The sequence below is a fragment of the Rhinolophus sinicus genome, linkage group LG04, assembly GCF_036562045.2.
Source record: "Rhinolophus sinicus isolate RSC01 linkage group LG04, ASM3656204v1, whole genome shotgun sequence".
In the NCBI taxonomy this organism is placed as follows: Eukaryota; Metazoa; Chordata; class Mammalia; order Chiroptera; family Rhinolophidae; genus Rhinolophus; species Rhinolophus sinicus.
Window position 1 is genome coordinate 119,985,247 of NC_133754.1, and position 23,612 is coordinate 120,008,858.

Sequence of the window (23,612 nt, forward strand, 5' to 3'; positions counted from 1 at the left end):
CTCCCAAAACTCTTTTGGGAGCGAAGGCTGTTTCAGCTTCCTCTCCCACAATTCCAAAGCAAAGAAGAGTGTATGGCATTGTCACTTTAAAAACATTATTCTTCCAAGTCTTTAAAAGAAATAAACAGGATTCTCTTCCTTTGGAGATCAGGGAATGCAACCATATCACCTTGGCTCTTTACTGGTTGCTTCTATCTAGGGACCTCTTTTATACCTAGTTCAGTCTCTATTCCAGCCCCACTGACATTCTGATGACTTCTATATGGATACTGGACTCAATATCTAAATTCTAGCTTCACTATTTCCTGACCTAAATTTCAGTAACCATCTCAACTCCATTTCAGTCATTAATTGCCATGGCTAGACCTAGGGCTTGCCATCATCTAGAATTACTTCATCTCAAATATCTTAAATGAAATATTTTCTCTGATCTTAAGCTCTCCTTCTACCCTTTTCTCATCTGTAGTCTCAGTACACCTTTCTTTAAACCACCTCAGTGTGTTATCATGTTCAGTTCTTTCCTAACCTTAAAAATTAATTTATTGATCATCAAACCACTTTTAACTTTGTCCCATATATCTTTTTCCTATGCAGCCAAACTCTAAAGAATAGCTTACATCCACCATCCTCCACTTTTTCAATTTCCACTATCTCCTTGATTCCTACTATTCCATTCAAATGGACCCTGCCAATGCAAGTAGGGATATAAATGTCATCTGTTACTGGTATCCACTCCCACATGAAATCATTTCCATTTTCAGTCCTTTCCTTTTTCAGCTCTTGCTCTTGGTAGCAACTCCTAGTCACGCAAGTCAGAAATGTAGTCCTTGATTTCTCCCTCTACTTCATTTCCCGTAGTTCATCACATACTCCTACTGATTTTATTCCTAAACGTTTAACATGTACTGTCCTCTCTATTACTACAGTATTATCCAGGGCCTCATGGACTCAAGCAGATTATTATACTGGCCTCCCTAACTGGTCCCCTTGCTAACACACATCTTGTCAGTTCTCTTTCCTAGGAATTCTTCCATAACCGGTCCCTAACCACCCCTTCTTCAATTTGAGGTGATAGGCATGTCCTGTATACTACTATGCATCCTGGGCACATCTCTATTCCAGTACTTATCACACCAACTGAAATGATTTGTTTCTCTCCCTTGAGGGTAAGTACTGGATCTTATTCAGTTTTATGTCCCCAGCACCTTAGTGCCAGGCAAAAACTTTGTTTTTTGTACTTTCTGAATTTCCTCCCACATGAAAGCTTTACCAATTACAGAAATTAACTACATTATTAAAAGTGGAAAAAAAAATTTGTTGAACTAAAATGGTTTCTCAGTTTCTATATTCCACACCCACTCCTTGCATTGCTTTTCTTCTCTCTATCTTTTTTCTTTTCTTATAACTCCAACTTTGTTGATGATGCATTAGTCAACGTCTCCAGGTCTGTCCTTTAAACTGGGCATGAATTTTAAGTTTTCAAGTGTTATTGGAAATTTCTATTTAGATTTCCCATTATTACTTTATACTGAATATGTTCACACTAAACTTAAAATCTTTCCATTCCAACTAGCTCTGTGATTCTATGTACTTGCCATTTTGAACTCAGTGGACAAAGCAATGGGATTATTACTATCATTATCATTTCAAATGGAAGAGTTTCATGAAATGACTTTTTGAGGGCAGATAAGGTCTATGAGCTAAACAGTTTCTCCCAAAGAAAGCTAATACAATAAACCTTTGTTTCCAGAAGAATTTTAGTCAATATTATTCTAGCTTTCCTGATAACTTGAAAAAAATGTACAATATACCAAATTTCCACCTGCTTTTCTTTGACACTGCTTTCCTACAGTGAAAAAAGCTTAGCATTACAGTAGTCCTAGGGGGTAAAATAAAAGGGTGAGGAAGCAACAAATATACCACTAACTCAGGGGTTATTCACTAAATATTCACACACTCCCTGGGGATTATTCACACATACTCGGAGAGGCAACCTGGCCTTTGGTTCCGGGAAGATGAGGGATACAAACTAGTTCTGACAGTTTACCAGCTACATAATCCCTTCTGGGTGTGTTTCCTCATCTGTAAAACAGAAGTGTGCCAATGACCTTTACCTCGCAGACCTGTTGTGAAGATTATAGAAGAGTATATATAAAACATCCGGCTCCTAATTATTATTACTATCATTATCCGCCCCAAACCAGTGATTTTTAACATATATAAAATAGTGGAAAGTTGTTAAGTCCCTCCTGCTTTGACCAACAGACAGAAATCTATCGTTATTTTGAGTAAACTCCCTCAGCCAACAGTGAATTGTGAGGCTCTTGGATTCCTCGCCTTTCGTCTCTCCTTGGCAGGTTTACTCAAGGAACTGTTTGAGGTCTCAGCGCACGCTTTGCGGACCAGAGTTGGGAGTTGGGACTTCCCTGGCCTGGCGATGGGCCGGAGGAGACCAGCTAAGAGCCGAAGAATTCGAATTTGTTTTGTTTGGAGCGCATCAGCATCTCCAAGGTAAGATAAGAGGCTCCGGAGGGAGGGAGGGAGGAATAGATGGGGTGTGGGATTTCTCACCTCCGCCGGCGCGGAAGGAGTGAGGCAGGTCACAGCGCTCAGGTTCACTACAGCTGAGCTCCCCAGTCAGCCCCGCTCTCGGGTTCGTTCACTCTCGACTCCCCGCTCACACGCACGCAGCCTTCCTGGGCCCTCAGGCTTAACTGGAGGCTGCGCGCCGCCGTGTATCCCGGCAACGGCAGCGTGGCAAGAGAGGCCCCGCCTCTTCATTGGCCAATCCTCGGCTTCAACTCCTAGCCACCACCAGCGAAGCGAGAGTAAAATGCTCTCGCGAGATTTGAGGGCGTGTTTTCTCAGTATCTCGGAGCTTTTCGGGAAGGGGTGGGGAAATGGCGAGTTTGTTCGAAAATGAACGTTTTATTTGAAAACTTTGGTTTTCTCTATAATCAGAGCAAACTCGGATTGTGTGCTTGACCTGAACGCACTTCCACTGAGTTTTATTATGTCGCTATGTAATCTCACTTCTGCTACCGTGTAATACGTTGTTTTTAGTAAGAACTGTTTGAAGTTATTCGGTGGTGGTAGGGAGCGTTGTACATACAGCCTTTTTACTTCTAATCAGTGGTAGTTTTCCTTCCGGTTAAGACAGCATCAGCGTACAAAATACAACATTAAGTATGAGTGCGATTCTGGTGACATCTGTTCCTCTGCCTTTCGTAGAAATCTTCCAATCTTTACACTTCCTTTCAGAGTTCTTTTGATTCAAATTTGTGAGAAAGGCTGAATTAAATGGAAAGTGGTCTTAAAAAGATTTTTAAATCAGTGTTTAAAAAACAACATAGGAACTACTTCGTCTCAAATTCCACCTCTCTAATAAAGTAACTTGCAGTTTGTTTTCTTCCTGTCTCCCTATAGACAGAACTTAAATGTTACTGCAGCTATAATCATTATACATACATATTGGACTCTTCACATTTTTCACATTTCCAACTTTCATATGTTATTTACATCCAGACTTATTCTCTTATTTGCTTTCAAGTAACTTAAAATCAATACAATACAGAAGGGAATGATATTATGTGGCTTTCTCAAAGTTTGTAAAACTTTTTCGTGTAATTCCATTTGAACCCAACCTATTTGTAATGGTCATTGTTATCCTTTCATCACTATAGTAAAAGGTAGAATTTGCCACCCCAAAATATGACACTTGGGTCTAATATTTTGAGCTGAAGGAAACTGACCACCTCCCCCCACCAACAAAAAACAAGAAAAACACATAAAAGCTCTTTACCATTCGTCTATTTGTTTAGAAGAGGACATCATTTTCAAAGGTTTCCTTCTTGCCTCTCTACCAGTAAGGACAAAAGTTAATCACAGGAGACAACTTTAGACTTAGCCTGGAGACTTCACTGGAGGAACCTGCATAACAATCTTTACTAACTGTCCTTTCTCTACCATTAGTTCCCATATATTTGCCTTCCCATAATTTGCTACCTCTAAAGACCTAAAGCCCTTTTCTTTTTGTTACTTCTGTAAACATTTATTTTTTTTTCTTTAAGATGCTATATAAGCCCAAGCTCTAGCTACCTCTGTGATACCCATCCTTGAGTTTTTTCCTTGTACATATGATATACTTGTTTTTCTCTTGTTAATCTTTTCTTATAGAGCTCCAGCAGAAAACCTAGAAGGGTAGAAAGAAAAAGATATCTCTTCCCCTACAACCTTTAATGATTCACCTATTCCATATATTGTCTCCAAGAGAAGTTACTGACATTATGCAGATTTCCCTCAGTGCTTTTAGGAGGGAGTTGGCATTTGTCATTTGTATACAGATGTGACAGTTGAAATATTTATTTTAAATATTTGAAATGAACACATAAAATATTATACTTTTATATAAGTACTAAGAATCCAGTTTAGTGTTCAGAGAATTTAAGGCAAGCGATTATTTCCAATTTTGCCCTAAGCTCTCTTGTTTTAATTAAAAAGTTTAACTTGAGACTGCAGAGAAGGACTGGCAAAACCGGAGATAAGCTGCCCTAACAGAACTCCAGGCAGTCTTACCAACAAGGCAGCTCGCAGCACTGCAGAACAAGATTTAAAATAGCCGGATTCCGCGCGCCAGCGGCTCACGCCCCACTGCGCGTGGCATTGTGGGATTTGTAGTCTCGTACCTCATCTCCTATTACAATAAACAGTTCAGCCAGGGCTTGTAAAGGACTCGCGCTGGGAAAGGAGCCGAATTCGGGCGCTTGGGCAGACGGGCCGGGCATCACTATCTTTTCCTCGACCGGTGGTCCAGAGTGCAGGAGGAAAGAGCCTCAGTTCCACGTCGGCCTCAGCAGTCCGGACGCACACGCTCTGCGTCATGGCGGGCTGAGGCCGATGATGAATTCCGGTGTGCATGTCAGGGTTGCTGTGTCACTCGGCCCACTCGACGCGCCCCTTCCCTGCCGCCCTTCCGCACCGGCTCTCGCCTCTTCCGGTCTCCAGCCGCCCCTCACCTGCAGGCCCCTCTCCCACCGTGATCCGACCTCCCCTGCGGAGTGATCGCGCGCGGTGCCCGGGCACCGGGCGCCGGGCGAACAAGAGCCATGGCGAGCGGCGCCGCCAGGTATCGGCTGAGCTGCTCGCTCTCAGGCCACGAGCTGGACGTGCGGGGCCTGGTGTGCTGCCTCTATCCGCCGGGGGCCTTTGTGTCCGTGTCCCGAGACCGCACCACCCGCCTCTGGGCACCGGATAGGTGAGCGCTGAGAGCCCGGCAGCCTCCCGGCTGTGTTGCAAGCTTCCTACCGCGTGTGGCAAGAGAGTGACCCTCCTCTGCTCTATCCTGTTCTCTCCCTCTCTTCCCGGCCTTTCCTCCGGTCTGCGCTCCCTCCCAATTCTGAGAGCGCTGGCCCTCGGGGCGCGCTGTGTAAGAAACCGACGCGATTTGGTGGAAAGAGCACCGGACTGGGGGAATAGAGACTGACTTCCTTGTGCTAACTTGACCACTAAGCGAGGGTGACCTTGGACGAACTCTTACCTTTTGGGGCGTCCGTTTTTGGACGATGATTTCCCATGGTAGATTTGAAAATTTATTGATGCCAGGTGCACCCTCCTAAATGAGGCAGTGTGGAAGCATTTGCCATGTAATTGAACTAGTCCATCCCTCTTCCCGCCCTATAGAATTTGCTCTCTAGTCTTTCCTTCAAATTTGATGAGAACCTTGGTTCTCAAAACTTACATTGCAGAAAGTTGCTTTGCCTCTTCTCGTTGTCCAAGTCAGAGTTTCTGTGATGGGCTTGGGTGGAGGGGATGAAACCTCAAATGTTTATGGATGTGTGGGGAGGTGCTGTTTCTTGAGGAGAGTAAGTCCATTGCCTTCTAAAGATTGTCTTGTCAGAGAGAGTAACAAAAAAAAAACAAAAAAAAAAAAAAAAAAAAAGATTAAGGAACAGAAGGTTAAGCTCCAGTCCAAATCAAGTTCAAGGGTTGATCTCTGATTTGGCTGCTTGTAACAAGAAATTAATGACCTGGAAGATATTTCAGTTTAGAAAGAGAACTGAGGTAAGTTACTTTGTTAGTCTGCCATCAGTAGAGGTTTCACTCAGTTTGAGACACCATCCATAAATTCAGATGATAATTACTGTTGAGGTCGTCCTAGTTGGGATCCTGACAAAGAATAGGAGGACAGGCAAGTTCTCTCTGTTTATAGAGTTTTCTTACAGTGTGGGAGGCATGATGGGTCAAAAAACAAGCAAGTAAATAATTACATATTGGCATGTGTACCATGAAGAAAACAAATATTGATATAGAATCCAGTGGAGAGATGTTAAAGAAAGAAGCCTCTCTGAGGAAGTGGGTTTCTTTTTTAAAAAAATTTGTTTGTTTGAATGATTTTTAAGTCAGACACTAAGATGGAGCTGGTCATGGGAGCAAGGAATGAGAAAGGTTGATTGGAAGAGTACTGTAGGCAGTAGGGAGAGCAAACAGAAGACCTGGATTAAAAAAGAGGAAAGTCCATGTGTGCTGTGAGGTGAGGAAACAATGAGCTGTGAGGTGAGGGCAAGTTTTAGAGGCTAACAGGAGCCAGATCATGCCTTGGTAAGAGGGCTAAGGAAGGTAGATAGAAGCCAAAGACTTTCAAGCAGGGAGCAGCATGATTTCATTTACCTGTTCTGAAATTTCTGTGAGATGCTGATGGAGATTGGATTGCAAAGTGGTAAATATGGAAGTACATCTGTTTGGAGGCTTTTGCAGTAGGCAGCCAAGACATGATGGTAGACTAGGGGTATTGTAAAGCAAACTCCTGTATTGACTTGGATAAGATGACCTCTAAAGGTCTCTTTTAACTCTAAGATTTTGTGATATTCCAGATCACTTAGTGACAGTAATACATAACTTTTTACGTATTTGCATACAATTATGGATTAAGCTTGTACATTTAAAATTGAGTTCAGTAGAAGCGTGTGTCCAGTAGGATATAAACATTGCAATAAGGAGTATGTAAAGGGAATATTGTTGTCATAATTGAATCCTGTCATTGAACTTTTGCATGTTGTGTATGAGTGTGCTAGGTCGACAAGAACTTAAATCACTGGAGTGGTTGCATTTACCAGCAAGTTGAGGAACTTTGGGCTGAAATGATCCTCTACTTGAAAACTGGTTCTTTTCATTTAACTCGTGTTGTTTTTTGGTGTTTTTCAAAATTCATTCGTGTATTTATTCCCCTAACCCCGATTGAAACCCTGCATGGTGCCAGTCACAGGGCTAGATGGTAGGTGATTAGTGAGATAAGATAGTTTTACCTCATTTCCAATTGCTCAGGGCAGAGCATCTCATAGTCACTGGGTGATGAACCTCTCTTATACATAGAGTATCTCAGCTATAAAACTGTTCTCAAGGTTGACATCCTCACAGTTTCTATTTCATGGTATATTTAATAAAGTTAAAGAACTGCTGTAAAATGTTTGGAGCCAAGTCGTAAATGAGAATTGTTTTCCATAGGGTTCTGGATCCAGGGTAGTTAGTGTGGGGTTGGACTGGGAATAACGGGGAAATTTTGTTCCAGGGAGGCAAAACAGTTCTATCCTGGGGTGGACTAAACCAGATACCTCGTCTTTCACAAAAGCCCATTGAAAACCCAGAAAGTCTCTGGGCCTTCTCAAGACCCTTCAGAAAGGAGACATTTTTGGGGGTGCGGCAGGAGAGTTGTCCAGGAAGCTTAACCAGTCAGCATGCCATTGTTTGAGACTGCTTCAGGCCTCTACAAGCCCACTTCAAATTAAACTGGATTTCCCAAGTCTGTCACTACATACTGCTTTGCCTTTTAAAAACTACCCATATTTGAAAGGTGCAACTTCAGGTTTAACATCGTGCGTTAGATCTTGAGCATGCCAAGGCTGAAGTGACTTCACGCTTATGTAAATACTCAGCACTTTGGGTCCTTAGTCACACAGTTTATGGGGTTTGTTAAGAAACCAAAGCCATTCTGTTCCACCCCCTATTTCCCTTCCTTGGAGGCAAAGTTTTCATTTCTTTTAACTGACAAATTTTGTATTTTACTTCCATGTCTATATATAAAGTGCTATACAGTCACGTGCTGCTTAACGAGAGGGATATGTTCTGAGAAATACGTCATTACGTGATTTCTTCGTCATGCGCACATCATAGAGTACACTTAAACTAACCTAGGTGGTGTATCTGACTACACACCCAAGCTCTGTGGTGTAGCCTATTGCTCCTCGGCTACAGGCCTGTATTGCACGTTACTGTACAAAAAACATGAGATTAAATCAAGTGTGAAAGAAAATATGTAATCAGGAGACACAGTAAACGAGATGTATGAGACTGCTGCCAAAGTAACCTGGCATTCTGTTTTACAGCAATTTTTTTTTTGTAAGTAGAAAGTACACATTGAAATAACGATGAAAAGTATAGTATAGTAAATACATAAACCAGTAATGTGGTCATTTATTATCATTAGCGAGTAGTATGTACTGTACATAATTGTATGTGCTGGACTTGTATACGATTGGCAGCACAGTCGGTTCCTTTACACCAGCATCACCACAAACACGTAATGCATTGTGCTAAGACCTTAGCCATGGCTACAGGAATATTTCAGCTCCTCTGTAATCTTATGGCACATGACTTGTTTTGCTATTTTTTAAAAATTATTTTACTTTAGGTTATTTTCCATATGTTAGTATGGAATATGAGATTCTGCTTTCTTTCTACCCTTTACCAACCCCCATCTCATATGCATTCTTTGTATACCGTGATCCTTATAACATAGATTAACTTAATTTAAACTGAGTCAGGATTGTGTGACTATAGAGTCTGTCTACACCTGAGCTGTGGAATAAGCTGTGGTAACTTTTCCTCAACAATTTTGTGATCACCTTATAGCTACTAATTGCTTTGTTTCTGGTTTTTATTTGCCTAATTTTTTATATATTTATCACTAATTCAACTTCAAATTATTTGCTAGTTGTCTAACTCCTCTCAAGATCTTTAGACACATTGGAGATTTTACAGTTCCATTTTCTGACAATGAAAACTTTCTGACCTGGTATTTCTTGCCTGGTACACAATTAATCCTGGGATCTCCCTTTCCTGCCATCTCTGCGTTCCCTTTTGGACCTCTTGTGCTGATTTTCTGTTATCAATACCCTTTCACTTTCTGTTTCTTGGATTCTTTGATGCCTTATTGGAGCACATCCTCCGGAAGCTTCCAGAAATACAGTGCTTGGATAATGTATTAAGACCTTGCAAGTCTGAAAATTATTTTATTCTGCCTTGTTACTCGAATAATAATTTAAATGTTTGTGGCGTTCTAATTTTCAAACAATTTTCCTCAAGGATTTCGAAGCCATTGCCCCATTGTATTCTAGCTTCTAGTGTTATGGTTGAGAAGTCCTAAGCCATTCTGATTCTTGACCAATTATTTTTTCTCTCTGGAAGGCAGCCAGTATTCATGTATTGTTCAGGGCCATTAGTGGAGTCTTTTAATATGAAAATTCACATTCATAAGTTCTGGGACGTTTTCCTAAATTAATTCTTTGGTTTCGTCCTCTCCATTTTCTCTGTCTTCTTTTCTGGAACTTTTCATTCAGATACTGGTCTTGTTTCTAAAATTTCTTCTCTCTTCCCCACCCCCTCCCTATACTTTCTCAGCAATTGCCTTGACCTTTTGTGAAATTATGTTCTTGTTTCATGGTTACAATAACTTCTCTAGTATCTCTAAGGATAGTAATGGTGATTTTTAAAAATGTTTATTTTCTCCTTGGTGGTCTGTTTCCTCCAAATTGGTCTTTTCCCCTCCCTATTTGATTTGAAGACTATATTTTCCTGCTGGAGGCAGCTTTCCCCAGGTGTCTGGTAATCCTTATTCTGTGCTCAGGGTTGTGTTTGGAGGACCAGAAAGCTGCTGGTAAGCTCTGCTCATGTATGGGGCTTGCTGGCGGTGAGATCACTGTAGGTTGTCTGGTTGGAGCATTTCACTGGGCTGATCTTCAGCCTGGAAGATGACTGCCTGGCCCCCTGGGTTTTGCCTTGGACTCCGTTATGAATGTACATGTTCTTCATAACCCAGTGCTCAGCTGTGCTTTGTGTCCCCCCAGTAAAGACTTTCATCTTTCTAGAGAAGCTCCAGATTCTTGCTGGGTTCAAGAGGGGCAGCTGTCTGGCTGGGGTATCTAGCTGCCTTTATTTTTTTTTTCCATAATAACTTAAAGTATTTTTTATTGATTCAAGAAATACTTAATCCTTCCCATGTAGAATATTGTACTAGGAATTTGGGGAGATAAAAAGAACAAGGTCTGGCCTGGACTCCACCATAACAACTTGACAAACCAAACCAATGCAGAAGATGCATGTAAACATTTATACTGGGAAGTGCTAAAGGACACACTCAGGTAGATTTAGCGATTTGCATAATACACATTTTAAAACACATCCTGGCTTCTAAATTTGTTTGGGCTTATTGATAAAGTGGTTTCTATAAACACTTTTTGATAAAGTGGTTTTTATAAGCACTTAAAAAAAACACTCACCAAAATAAAGCAGACAAGTTAAAAATAGCTACTACCAAAATCTTCCTTTGAAGATTTTTTCATATGATTCAGCTTCTGACTGATTCTGATGACTTTCAAGTAGTCTTCCTTATTTTAGTCCCTACCCCTTTTTGGCCCATTTCTAGAGGTACATGTTACCGCTAATTCTTGAGCCTTTTGGGGTTCACTGATAAGTTGGTTCTCTACTTTCCCTGCTACCTATGTAGGTAGGTAGGTAGGTAGGTAGATAGATAGATGTGGGTATATATTAATATATAGGGGTGTGAGTGTGTGTGTGTAAAAGCATAAACCCACAGTCAAGGAAGACAGGGAAAGAACAAGATTATAACTTTGAATACTGAAACTTACAGAAAGCAGTAAAGGTTTTAAGAGACATGAGAAAAATGAGTTCTAAGCCAGTGGCCGGGATATACGTAATTCTTTATAGCGCTCTCAGCAGCTAACTTACTGCCTTCCACATACTATATCATAATCTGTTATGATATGACTTGTTATGTAAGACAGTGTAAGGCTAAGTGACTGATGTGTACAACAAATTGGTAATCATTCTAATCCAAGGCAGTTAATGTGCTGTGTCCCAAGAGCAATCATTTATCTATCGCTATGTTAGTTCCTTTAGTTTCCATATTGAGAATGATTGATATTCTATTTAGATACACGTAGTATACTAATAGGTACTAAGTTAATGCTTCACAGTATGAAAATGTCCCCCCTGTGGTTAAGGCTTATTGATAGTGGGTCTCATTATCCTAATTGCGTGAATGTTTCACTTCACCAGGGATTTCTTAGGGTAACAATTACTGATGAGTAGAAATGAAGATGGAGGATGAGGAAAAGCCACTTAAGATATTCGTTTCCCTCTCTTTCTTTCCTTGTTCTTCCTGTTAATTAACATACTATTATCAATTAAAACCTAGTTAAACTTCTCCTAATCTGATGTAAACCTTGGTAGTAGTTGTTATAAATTATCTATTTAACATTTAATTTAAAACAATAGATACTTAAAATAGTATGTACTCTATAAAATTCAACTAAATGAAAATGAGTACTTTGACAACTTATGTCCTAGGCTAAGTCAGGGGACCAATATATGTCTTGTTAATTATCATTTCCTTGCAGTCCTAATAGGGGTTTTACCGAAATGCATTGTATGAGTGGCCACTCCAATTTCGTATCTTGCGTGTGCATCATACCTTCGAGTGACGTACACCCTCATGGACTAATTGCCACTGGAGGAAATGACCACAATATTTGCATTTTCTCACTGGAGAGTCCAGCACCACTTTATATACTAAAAGGTCACAAAAATACTGGTGAGTATAATGTTTTGGTAGTTTTCAATTTGAAAAAGTTTCATCCTTTTGAAAGTAAAGTTCACATACCCATTTTCTCTCGTTTTTATTATGTTATTTTACCTCTAGCTAAAACGCTTGATAGTGAAAACCTTTTTGGATCATCATTGTTCTATAAATTCTGTTACAGATTTACTGTTGTCATCAGTAAAGGCTGACATGCTTATATATTTAAAAAGTAAAGTGTTCAGTTTTAAAAGGCAGAGGCTGTATAATTTTAATACACTGTGTGATATCAGTTTTTCAACTATTTTGTGCAAGGAATTCATTTACTCAGGAAAACTAAGAATATTTCTTTACCTTTTGACTATTATGTCTCTGTGCAGCAAATTGAATGTGTTTAGAGCGCTGGTATCATTATTAAAAAGTATTTAATACTTTTGAGTATCGTTTCCTGTGATTTGTGTATATTTCTGATTCTCTTATAATCCTGGATTTGTGTATGGCTTCACAGCTCTTATAAAATGATACGCTTAATCAATGCAGTATGCATACTTATTTTTTATGTATCTGGAATAGTTTGGCACATTTTAAAGAAAATAGTATGGCCCATAAACACTTAAAACTTAATTCCTTCAAAGAGTTTGTAAAATGTTTGTGTGTCAGAATAGAGTGATGCAGGTTTATTAACTTAATTATAAGAAATCTTCAAATGTATACAAAAGTAGAGATAGTAACTTACATTGCGTTGTACACGAACATACATAAACGGGACTAATGATCTCTTCTACCCATGTATTTTACATAGTTTCAAGGATTATCAACACATGGTCTATCTTGTTTCACCTTCCGCCTCTTCCACAACATTGTTTAAAAGGAAATTTCCAGTATACTATTTCATTTGTAAATGCTTCAACAATATGTAGCTCTAAAGTAGGGGTTGGCAAACTTTTTTTGTAAAGTGCCTGATAGTAAATATTTTAGTCTTTGTAGGCCATATGGTCGCTTTCATAGCTACTCAACTCTGGTGTTGTATACAAAAGTAGCCACTGATAATAAATAAATCAATGAATATGTCTGTGTTTCAATAAATCTTTATCAGTGGACACTGAAATTTGGATGTTAACGTAATTTTCACATGTCAAGAAGTATCTTGATATTTTTTTCCCAACCACTTAAGATGTAAAAAACACATTCTTAGTTTGTGCACTGTACAAAAACAGGTGGCCTACAGGCCATAGTTTGCTGACCCCTCTAAAAGGTAAGGATTCTTTCTCTTCTTTAAACAATATTATCATCCCTAAAACAAAACTTAATTTTTTATTACCAAATATTCAGTGAATGTTCAGATGTACGCAGTTGTCTCATAAATGTTTTTGGACAGTTTGTTTAAATGGTAACCCAAACAGGGTCCACATGTCTTTCTATCAATTTATTTTCTTTCCCCTCTATTTGAAACCAGATTATTTTTCCTGTAGAATTTCCTGCATTCTGAACGTTTTTGATTAAATCCTTGTTCCTCCCTTTAACATGTTCCTCAATCCCCAGTAAGCTATTAGTTAGATCTAGAAGCTTGATCAGATTCAGATGCAAATTTTTGACAAGAACATTTTATAGGTAGTGTAGTGTACTTGCTGTTGTACCATGTCAAGAGGCACATAATTTTTTTTTTGTGATGTTAAGGTTGATCAAGTGTTGTATCATCCATTCCTTATAAAATTCCCATCAGCCTATTTTATATAATGGTTTTACCATCTATTTCTGGTCATTGCATAGATCCAATATTTCATTAAAAATTACAAAATGATTGTACTCTAATTCCACAATTATTTCTGCATTTAATAGCTAGCATTTTTCTATGTATAACTTTCCCACATCAATTTTTTGATTACCATGTGAAACTTTTATACAAAGAAGACAAGATAAATGTTTGTTTTGCCCCTCTCCCACCTTTTTTTACTGGGTTTCAAAATGGATTGATTCCCTGACACTTTTTTTTCTTCTTGATTCTCAAAATATCCCATATTTGGCCAATGGAAATGATTGGCCAAATTGGCTCCTGAGCCAGAGAATAAGTCTCCAGTGTCCTGCAGTGGGTGAGGATGCACTTTCCTGACACTGGCTGAGAGGAGAGATCTAGTGTTTCATTGTGTTGTATGCAGACTTGGAATCACTCTTCTCAGTTTTCAAGTCCTCTGCTTAGCCCCATACTCCACGGAACCAAGTGGCTGGATACTGATTCTCATGTTGTGGGGCCAGTCACTCTGCTTCTAATCCCTCTCTGGGGTTGTTTAGATTATAATGTCCTCTAGTTTGTTAAATCAGTTATGGTATTTTCAGTCTTCTTTGTCCTTGTAAATTAATACCATTTATAGCGTTACTGTGGACAATCTGCCATTTTCAATCAGAATTCTGTCTTATTTTATTTCCATGTTTTTACATAATTTTCATATTTATAATTTTTAGCCTGTGTAATTTTACATCAGTAAGACACTTAATTAACCATTCCATTACTATTGAACATTTAGCTTGGTTACAGTGTTTGTCACTTTAACTAAAGCGATCCTTAATATCTATCTAAACAGCATTGCAAATCGTTTGCAATGTATCCCTATGTAGTTGCTTAGAACTGGAAGGGATTGCACATCCCACTTAATCCTGCTTCCTCGTTTTACAGAGGAGGGGTCTGAGGTTAAGTAATACCCCTGTCATTAGATAGCTAGGACTTGGACCCAGGCAGTCTGACACCAGTCTGTGCTCTCAACCACTGCTCCCTTCTGCATCTCCATTGAGTTAAGCCTTGATTGGCTAAGATACTGTCACTTAACAAGCTTTGATAACTAACAAAGTTGAGCATTTTTTTGGTATGAAAATGCATTAACCAATGCCCTTTTTCCCTTTAGTTTGTAGTCTTTCATCTGGAAAATTTGGAACATTACTTAGTGGCTCATGGGACACTACTGCTAAAGTCTGGCTGAATGACAAATGCATGATGACCTTACAGGTATAAGTAGTTCTGTGTGAATATTCTAGATAATAATTAAATACATTGATTCTGTGGCAACTTAAATTATTACCCGTTTTGCTCACAGGGTCATACAGCTGCAGTCTGGGCGGTAAAGATCTTACCTGAACAGGGCTTAATGTTAACTGGATCTGCAGACAAGACTATTAAACTGTGGAAAGCTGGAAGATGTGAGCGGACTTTTTCAGGTAAGATGAGAGTGACAACTTTTATAATTTCATCACTTCATATTTACTGAGATGGTCTTTCTCTCAAAGATTTAGAAGCTTGAAAATTATATCTGAAAAACGCCACTGTATAGCTTTTTAAAGGATATAATGACACTTCTCATTAAACCAGATGTGGACTAATGTAGCTAACAGATAGGCTATGATATATGTGTTTCTATGAATTATATGTACGTATATAATTTTTGGTATGCAGTATGTTTTTGGTTGTCATTTGAACAAGTTCAGTCTGAAACTTCCAAGCATCAGCCTTATTGATGGTGGATCAGTGGTGTTATCTTTATATATGGAGGAAAACATGAGTACTTTTATTAATATCGAAGCACACTGCTTAATAATAAATTTTAGACTCTGATTATGTGGTGGTTTAGGTGGGTAGTCTTTTTAAACCTCAGTTATTCAATAACTCACACTGAGGCATCTGCTGTGTAATATTAGTATTGCTGATGTATTTGTGGGGTACTTATATTTTTCTTGGTAAATATTTTTTTTGTTTTTTTTATCTTGCTTACTTTTAAAAAGTTGATCACCACCCTGGTTAATACTGCAGTAAGTCCCTTTGTGCAGATGAAACTATCTGTAGATGGAAAATGGACAATGAGTTTCAATAAACATCTCTGTTTGCTTCTATACATACATACAGAGGGTTCCAAAAAAATGTATATGCATTTTAAGAAAGGAAAAAACTGTATTAAAATTGTAATACTCAATGTATATTGATAACAAAGGATGAATACAAGTCATGTGTATTCATTTTTTTGGCACCCCCGGTACGTGTATCAAGTTGTTAGTAATCTGTGATAACTAATCTACATTAGCAAATATTGAGCATTGGAAAAGTTTTGACTTCTGATGTGTATTATTAGATCACAAGCTTCAGAGAATGTTTTGTTCTTAAAAAAAAATTGTGGTGATATCTTCTACAAGACTTCAATTAATATTGAAAGAAATTGAATTTTATGAAGCTTTTTGAAAACATGTAATATACTTTGATAAGTGGAATATGTATATTTTCCATATATACCTGCAGTTATATAATGAAGAACATTATACAAGAAGTTTATTCCATAAATTCTTGCCATTTTAAAACAAACAATAATCATTAATTGTCATTTTATTTTAATACTTGCATTTATATAAAGTGTGAAATGTTTCCATTGATAAATCAGCAATGTTTTGGCTCTAGATTTGCATTTTGGTTGAATCAAAAGGTAGGATTATGAGACAGGAAACTTGAATTCTTGTTTTAGCTCTGGCACTAATTGCATGGTTTTAGAGAAATTAATCACTGTCAGCCTATTCCTGTGTATTTTAATGAAATTTATTATTTTTTGATGGTTTTATGTCAAACTCAAATGGAATCTTTTGTAATCTTAGTTTTTTCTTTATTTTCTCTGAAGCTTTATAAATATTAATTTCAATATTGTGTGGTGAGAAACTTAAGAGATATTTATTCTTTGTTATACATTTCTGTTACATTTGAATATTGTGTATGTTATGAATTACTCTTGTTACTGGGGAAGAAAAGCTGAAATTGTCAGGTATAAAAGGAGAATTGTAGGGATCAGAATCCTGTTTCTGGAAGGTTTTAAGAAATAATTTGGAGAAGATATGATAAATATAATTTTCCAAGACTGGTAATAAAAAAGGTGTTGCCAAACTTAAAATAAAAATTTTGGTTATGAGGCTTTTCTACAGAAAAATGAATTTCTCAAACTTGAAATTCAGTTTTTACTACTCACTGATGTGTTTTATAACGTTAGTGAAATATGGACAGCTATCTACCAAATGATCCGTTTTATTAATTTGCATTATTCTTTTTTTTAATCCAGGACATGAAGACTGTGTAAGAGGTTTGGCAATTTTGAGTGAAACAGAATTTCTTTCCTGTGCAAATGATGCCAGTATTAGAAGGTGGCAAATTACTGGCGAGTGTCTTGAAGTATATTATGGACATACAAATTATATTTATAGCATATCTGTCTTTCCAAATTGTAAAGGTAAGATTATCTTATGCCATGTGATTAAAATTTTGTATTGGCCATTGTTCCCTCACATTCTTGAGGTGAGGGAAAAAGGACTGATGACTTAAATCAATTTACTAACTGTAACTTGAGTAATTTAGAAACTTTATTTCATGAGTATTTTTTCTAAAGGAAAGAATTATATGATCATCTTTATATTAATTCAGGTTTACTTTGTATAATTTATTGGTGTAAAGTATAGTATACGATGTGAAATGTATAGAAATGTGATTTTTAAAGTTGTGTATAAGAAACAAATACATAACATTTAAAACTATAATTTTAAAATACTTTAGGGTTTAAAAAAATCAGCCTTCCTGGAAAGATGGTATGTATAAATGTACTTAATTTTATTTATTCAAGCTAATTGTTTCTCTGTTCATTAATATTAGATTTTGTGACAACAGCAGAAGACAGATCTCTGAGAATCTGGAAACATGGGGAATGTGCTCAAACAATCCGACTTCCAGCTCAATCTATATGGTGCTGCTGTGTGCTAGACAATGGTGACATTGTGGTTGGTGCAAGGTATTTATATTCTAATCAATCAATAAATAATGTGTCATTAGAGTGCACAGAGATAAGCCATAAGTAGTTTCAGATGAATTGGAGAGACTTTATGCACATATCTGTTATATCTAGCTAACAGTCCATATACCAACAGTAGTAGGTGTAACACTAATGATGCAGGATATATTACACCAGTATTGTATTACAAGTGTGTGGCTGAAACACTGAATGCAAAAGAAGGTCGAGATTGACATGGGAAAACTTTCTGGAGAAGAAGAAATTAGGATGGGATTTTGAAAGATAATGAGTAAGAACGGAAGTGAGAATTTTTGTCAAAAGCAACAGATGAGTCCAGGTGTGGCATGGAAATGAAAGTGATCGTGTAGGAGATGAAGGAATATGACAGAGGACTAATACTGGGGAAAAGTTGGTCAGATGTAAGGCAGATCTTCATTATGGACAACCTTGAATGTCAGGCATTTTTAAAATTAAGTGTTTAGGGTTAAATGGTTGTAGCTATTGAGGAAGAAGTGATACGATTAAAACAGAACTTGTGAATTATTATATATGTAAGTTGGATTTAACTAGTGGGACCGTGGGAAGGAAAGCAAATTAGAAAGCAATTACAATAAGAAAGCAATTACAGTAATAAGGGTGTGAAGTTGTGAAATATTGGCCCTATAGTGCAAATGGATAAGACCAAAAGTGAGATAATGCAAAGAAAAACAGATTAGAAAGTGATGAAAGAGAAGAATAAAACTTCAAACTTGGTGATTGAAAGACCACAATAATAAAAAGGGGGACATGGGAGAATTGGTTTGATGCAGAAGGTGATGACTTTGGTTTTAGGCTTTGTGACGTTCAAGTGGTAATTAGCCCCCCTCATGCCAGTAGATTATGGGCATTTGGATTGCAGCCTGACAACTGTAACTGAAGATAAAGATTTGCACAAAACTGCCAAAAGTCAAGTGATGGACCACTTTTCTCTGAGGGAAGAAGCATAGTGGGGAAGAAATAGAAAACAAAAGACTGAATCTTGTGACTTACTGTTGAGTGAAGAAAGAGAAGCCAGTAGGTTCAGCAGAAAAAGGAATCCAGAGGTTGAAATTCAGAGACGAAAAGGAGACATTTGGAAGAAAGATCGTGATCAGTGTCAATGTATATACAAGTTAAAGAATGGAAAGTTGGAAAAGCTTTTGAATCTGGCTTGCAAGATGTTAATAAGTAACTTTTTTGGTATCACATTTTGGTAGAAAATTATAGAAGAAGGTAAATAAGAGGAGACAAAGAGTTTTGAGGCAATCGATGAAGGAAAGGATTATGGACTATGCTGGCATTGAGGCAAGAAGAAAAAGCTGTAAGGGACAGAGGGTCTAACAAACTAGAGGTGTTTTTACACTCTGGCTGGGCCAGGGGTTAGTTTTTTTCTCCCTTAAGCACATTTAAAGTTGAAGGAAAAAAACAAAACTGAACGGGTGAAATTGCTGTTAGTGGAAGGTTAAGAAACTAAATTTTCAGCAGAATTGGGTAGGATTAGTACAGTTGAAAGTGGCTAACTTGCCCTCTCTACCCCAAATTTAGAATTGAGAAATCATGGAAATGAAGTCATTTTTCTGAGAACAGGGGTTGTGACTGCCATCTAGTACAAAGGCACGACCTTTTTCTTTCTTTCTTTCTAAAATTTTTTGGGGGAGCGCTGAGGGAACATTGTGTTTCTCTAGGGCCCATCAGCTCCAAGTCGTTGTCCTTCAATCTAGTTGTGGAGGGTGCAGCTCAGCTCCAAGTCCAGTCGCTGTTTTCAATCTTTAGTTGCAGGGGGCATACCCACCATCCCATGTGGGAATTGAACCGCCAACCTTGTTCATAGCTCACGCTCTAACCAACTGAACCATCCAGCTGCCCAGCACGTCTTTTTCCTTGATTGGGTTACATTGCTAGTTCATGGCAACTCCATATTTCCCTAGTGAACAGATACTGAGCAGATATTTCTAAGCCTTATGGTGGGCACTTGAGCCCTTTTTAAAGTAAACCAGCCCGACAGGCTTCTTTATACCATAATACCTATGTAATATTGACTTTGAAAATGTACACTCTATCTAGATTTTTATGATGGTAAATATTTAACTTGGAATAAATTGTGTTACATACATATTTCTCTGTCCTTTGCCAGGAATTTTTCCCTAGTCTTTTTCCACTTTATGCATTGCTTTAGAGAATAATAGAGGGTAGTATGTGCTGATGTCAGCATAGTACGATACTCAGCAATAAATACATAGTAATGTTTCTTATATTCACAAATACAGATTAGTTTTGCTTTGGAACACGCGTGTGTGATGATGTTTATACACAATGGCAGTGACTTAAAATCAGTTTGTTTTTCCTTATAGTGATGGTATTATTAGAGTGTTTACAGAATCAGAGGATCGGACAGCGACTGCTGAGGAAATCAAGGCTTTTGAGAAAGAACTGTCTCAGGCAACCATTGATTCCAAAACTGGTGATTTAGGGGACATTAATGCAGAGCAGCTTCCTGGGAGGGAACATCTGAATGAACCTGGTAAATATTTCAGTGTATCTAGTAGTAAAAATTGTTGTTTGCCTTCTGGAATAATTAAAGTGTAAAGAAAAAAAACGTGGTTTTTCTAATCATTTGGTGTTATTCTCATTGACAGATACTGATATTTTTTAGGATTTTTACTATTATGCATGAGAACCGCTATGAAAAATCGCATTCTTCTTCCCTCTTCTCATCATTTTAAAAACTTTGAGCTAAACGCCCTATAAATATTTTTGTTCTTTCAAATAAATCAATGCTTAGCTCCTATATAAGTAGGTACTCAAAAGTCACTTATTTTAACACCTTTTGGTTGATTAGATTCCCTAAGATTGCACAGACTAAAAATAAAAATGAGTTTAAAAAAAGCAACGTTTGCTTAATGAATTGGGGATCATTTGGGTTTAAAATTGGAGGAGCGCTGTCTCAAATGAAATCTTGTTTTGGATATATCCCTGATCCATTATATCAGTGGTTCTCAGAACTTGGTCCATGGACGCCTGGGAATTCTGAGATCCTGTCAGGATGTCCACAGGGTCAAAACTAATTTTACAATACTAAGGTGTTATTTGACTTTTACGCTGTGTTAACGTTTACGGTACAGAAGCAATGGTGGGTAAAACTTAGTATACAAGTCAAGGCCGTGACATCAAACTGTTCTGGTAGTCATTGTGTTCATCAAATGTTCATCAAAAATAAAATGCTATCTGCCCTCAAAAATGTCCTTGAGGAAGCATTAAAAATTAATTTTATTACATCTTGACCCTTTAATACTTTTTTTTTTAATATTATGAATGACAGAATGTAAATTACACGCCAAGTATACCAAAGCACTATGGTGTCTCAAGGATAAGTACTTACACAGTCATTTAAGTTGCAGGCTGAACTATTCTCTTTTTTCAAGGAATGCCACTCTTATGTCTAAGAACGATTAACTATGATTATTCAGGCTTGGGTATTTGGTAGGCATTTTTTGAAAATGAACTAAGTGAGCATGTCACTTTAAGAAAACAACTGACGATATTTGTTGCCAAAGATAAAGTTCAAACTCTCTCAAGTGCAAATTGAAATTCTGAAAAATTTGTATCTGCCATATGAGCTTGATAGTTTCCTAATATTTAAAAGACTATTCTAATGATATCAGTAGTAATATTAATAAATGTAATTTTATTGATATTGAATAAAATGTGTAAACATGTGGAAGATCCACATAGCTCATTTTATCAATATTTTCCAAATGCCCAGTTCATGGTGTTACCAGTCGTGAATGTAAAAAATCTGTTCAAAGTGTAAGATAGACCAATGGGTTTTAGTGTAATAGAGCATGAAAAAATTCATTGATACGGTTTCAGATTCTAAATTGCAACCTTTAAGGACCTACTTCATGTAGAATATTCACATTTTTCTGAAAGGGCTATTGAACTAGTCTTCTCTTATTCAACTATATTATCTGTGACAGGCTGGATTTTCTTTATATACTTCAGCCAAAACAACAGATTGAATGCAGAGGCAGGTATGGTAAATCCAGCTGTCTTCTAGAGACAGTAAAATGATTTACAAATATGGAAAACAATGCCAGTATTCTCACTAAACTTCTAAAAAGCATACTTACTTTTTATTAAATATTTATTCAATATGCAATGAATCTATTATTGTTTTCCATAGTAGATATATTTTTTTACTTTCCTCATTTTTAATGTCAAATCCAATAAATCAGTTGGTATAACCCACATTATAAAAAGCACTTGGGCTTCTGAATAACTTTTATGACTGTAAGAGATCTTGAAACCAAAGCTTGGAGAACTACGGCATTAATATCATGTTTTTGATATTTTTTACAAGTCTTTACAAAATGTGTGTGTAAACACGTACTGTGTTTCCCTGAAAATAAGACCTAACCGGAAAATAAGCCCTAGCATGATTTTTCAGGATGACAGCCGCTGTACATAAACCCTAATGCGTCTTTTGGAGCAAAAATTAATATAAGACTCGGTCTTATTTTTGGGGAAACATGGCACATACATACTCCAGGGAGTGCCAAAAAATATATATACACATGACTTGTATTCATCTTTTGTTATCGATATATATAGAGTACTACAATTTTAATATAGTTTTTTCCTTAAAATGTATATATATTTTTTGGGCATCCTTTGTGTGTGTGCGTGTGCATGTGTACACATACACACACACACACACAAAATAAAGTATTTACTAAGTGCCTAATATGTGCCAGGCATTGTTCTAATCTCTGGGGAGTACAGCAGATAACAAAAGAGACAAAAATCTCTGTTCTCACAAATTTATGTTCTACAAGAAGAGACATAATTAAAAAGTAAATAAGTAAATATATAAGTATCAGATAATGATAAGTACTATGGAAAAAACAAATAATTGGGGCTGTTTCATCATTTTAAATACAATGGTCAGGGAATGGTTAACACTAGCTGCTGTAACAGATAAACCCTAAAATTTCAGTGGTTGAACACAAGAAAAGTTCATTTTTTTTGCACATTTAAAGTTAAGTTGATGGCAGCATATGTTGAAGCATGTTTATAGAATAATTTTGCTCCTCATGGTCATTCAAGCTGATGGCAGCCGTCATCTTTAACATGTGACTTCCAAGGTTACTTTTGAGGGTAGACATTCATCCTCTAGACAGGGTAAAAGTGCAGGGTAGAGGATGAGGAAGTTGGTCTAGAAATGGCCTATATCATACCCATCCAGACGCCACTGACGATTACTCAGTGTGTAACATCGAGGGACTGTAAGATGTGAGGGGTCTGAATAATTTAATCTGACTAGACAGCCACAGCTCTACTGTGTGAACTTGGAGCATGAATCTCTAGAGGACAGCTAGCTCTCTCTGTCTCTGAAGGCCTTGCTGAGAATGTGACATTCTAGTAAAGTCCTAAAGGAGAGAAGGGAGCAAATCCTGCCAACACCTGTGTGAAGAGTATCGTAGGCAAAATAAACAGTTGATGCAAAGACTGCATGGCTGAAGTGGGGCGATGGGATGAGGGAGGAATAGTGGAGGATGAGGTCAGAAGAGAATGGCAAGGGCAGAATGTATTTGGCCTTGTACATCAGTCACTCCAATGACCTGGGTTTTAATCAAGGGTGAGATGGGAAGTCACTGAAGGGTCTCCAGCAGAGAAGTGTCTGGAGCTCCTTAAACTTTGGAAAGAAGTTCTATGGTAGCTTGACATTAGGGGACCCCTGGGCAGGAGTAGAAGGCCATTGAATCATTCCAGTTGAGAAATGGCGAAATGATGATGGCTTGTACCAACAGGTAGCAGTAGAGATGGTGCGAGGAGGTAGTTTTTCCAGATATATTTTAAAGATAGACCACATAGAATTTGCTGAAAGATTAGCTGTGAGGTTGAGAGAAAAAGGAATCAGACTCTTC

The 23,612-nt window shown here is 37.6% G+C and overlaps 2 protein-coding genes across 2 annotated transcripts in view; one reads left to right on the forward strand and one right to left on the reverse strand.

Moving 5' to 3' along the window:
- Window positions 1–4,815, reverse strand: part of IFT74 (intraflagellar transport 74) — an 82,054-nt gene extending 77,239 nt beyond the window's left edge. Inside the window, exon 1 of the mRNA XM_074330295.1 lies at window positions 4,686–4,815. Within this exon, the coding sequence (XP_074186396.1) occupies window positions 4,686–4,690 (5 nt within the window). The 5' untranslated portion in view covers window positions 4,691–4,815. The remainder of the gene's footprint in view (window positions 1–4,685) is intronic.
- A 290-nt stretch (window positions 4,816–5,105) lies between these two features.
- PLAA (phospholipase A2 activating protein) overlaps window positions 5,106–23,612 on the forward strand; it is a 36,275-nt gene continuing 17,768 nt past the window's right edge. The window contains exons 1-7 of the mRNA XM_019736266.2: window positions 5,106–5,254; window positions 11,691–11,884; window positions 14,767–14,867; window positions 14,956–15,076; window positions 16,948–17,115; window positions 17,532–17,667; window positions 20,037–20,206. Of these exons, the coding sequence (XP_019591825.1) occupies window positions 5,106–5,254; window positions 11,691–11,884; window positions 14,767–14,867; window positions 14,956–15,076; window positions 16,948–17,115; window positions 17,532–17,667; window positions 20,037–20,206 (1,039 nt within the window). The remainder of the gene's footprint in view (window positions 5,255–11,690; window positions 11,885–14,766; window positions 14,868–14,955; window positions 15,077–16,947; window positions 17,116–17,531; window positions 17,668–20,036; window positions 20,207–23,612) is intronic.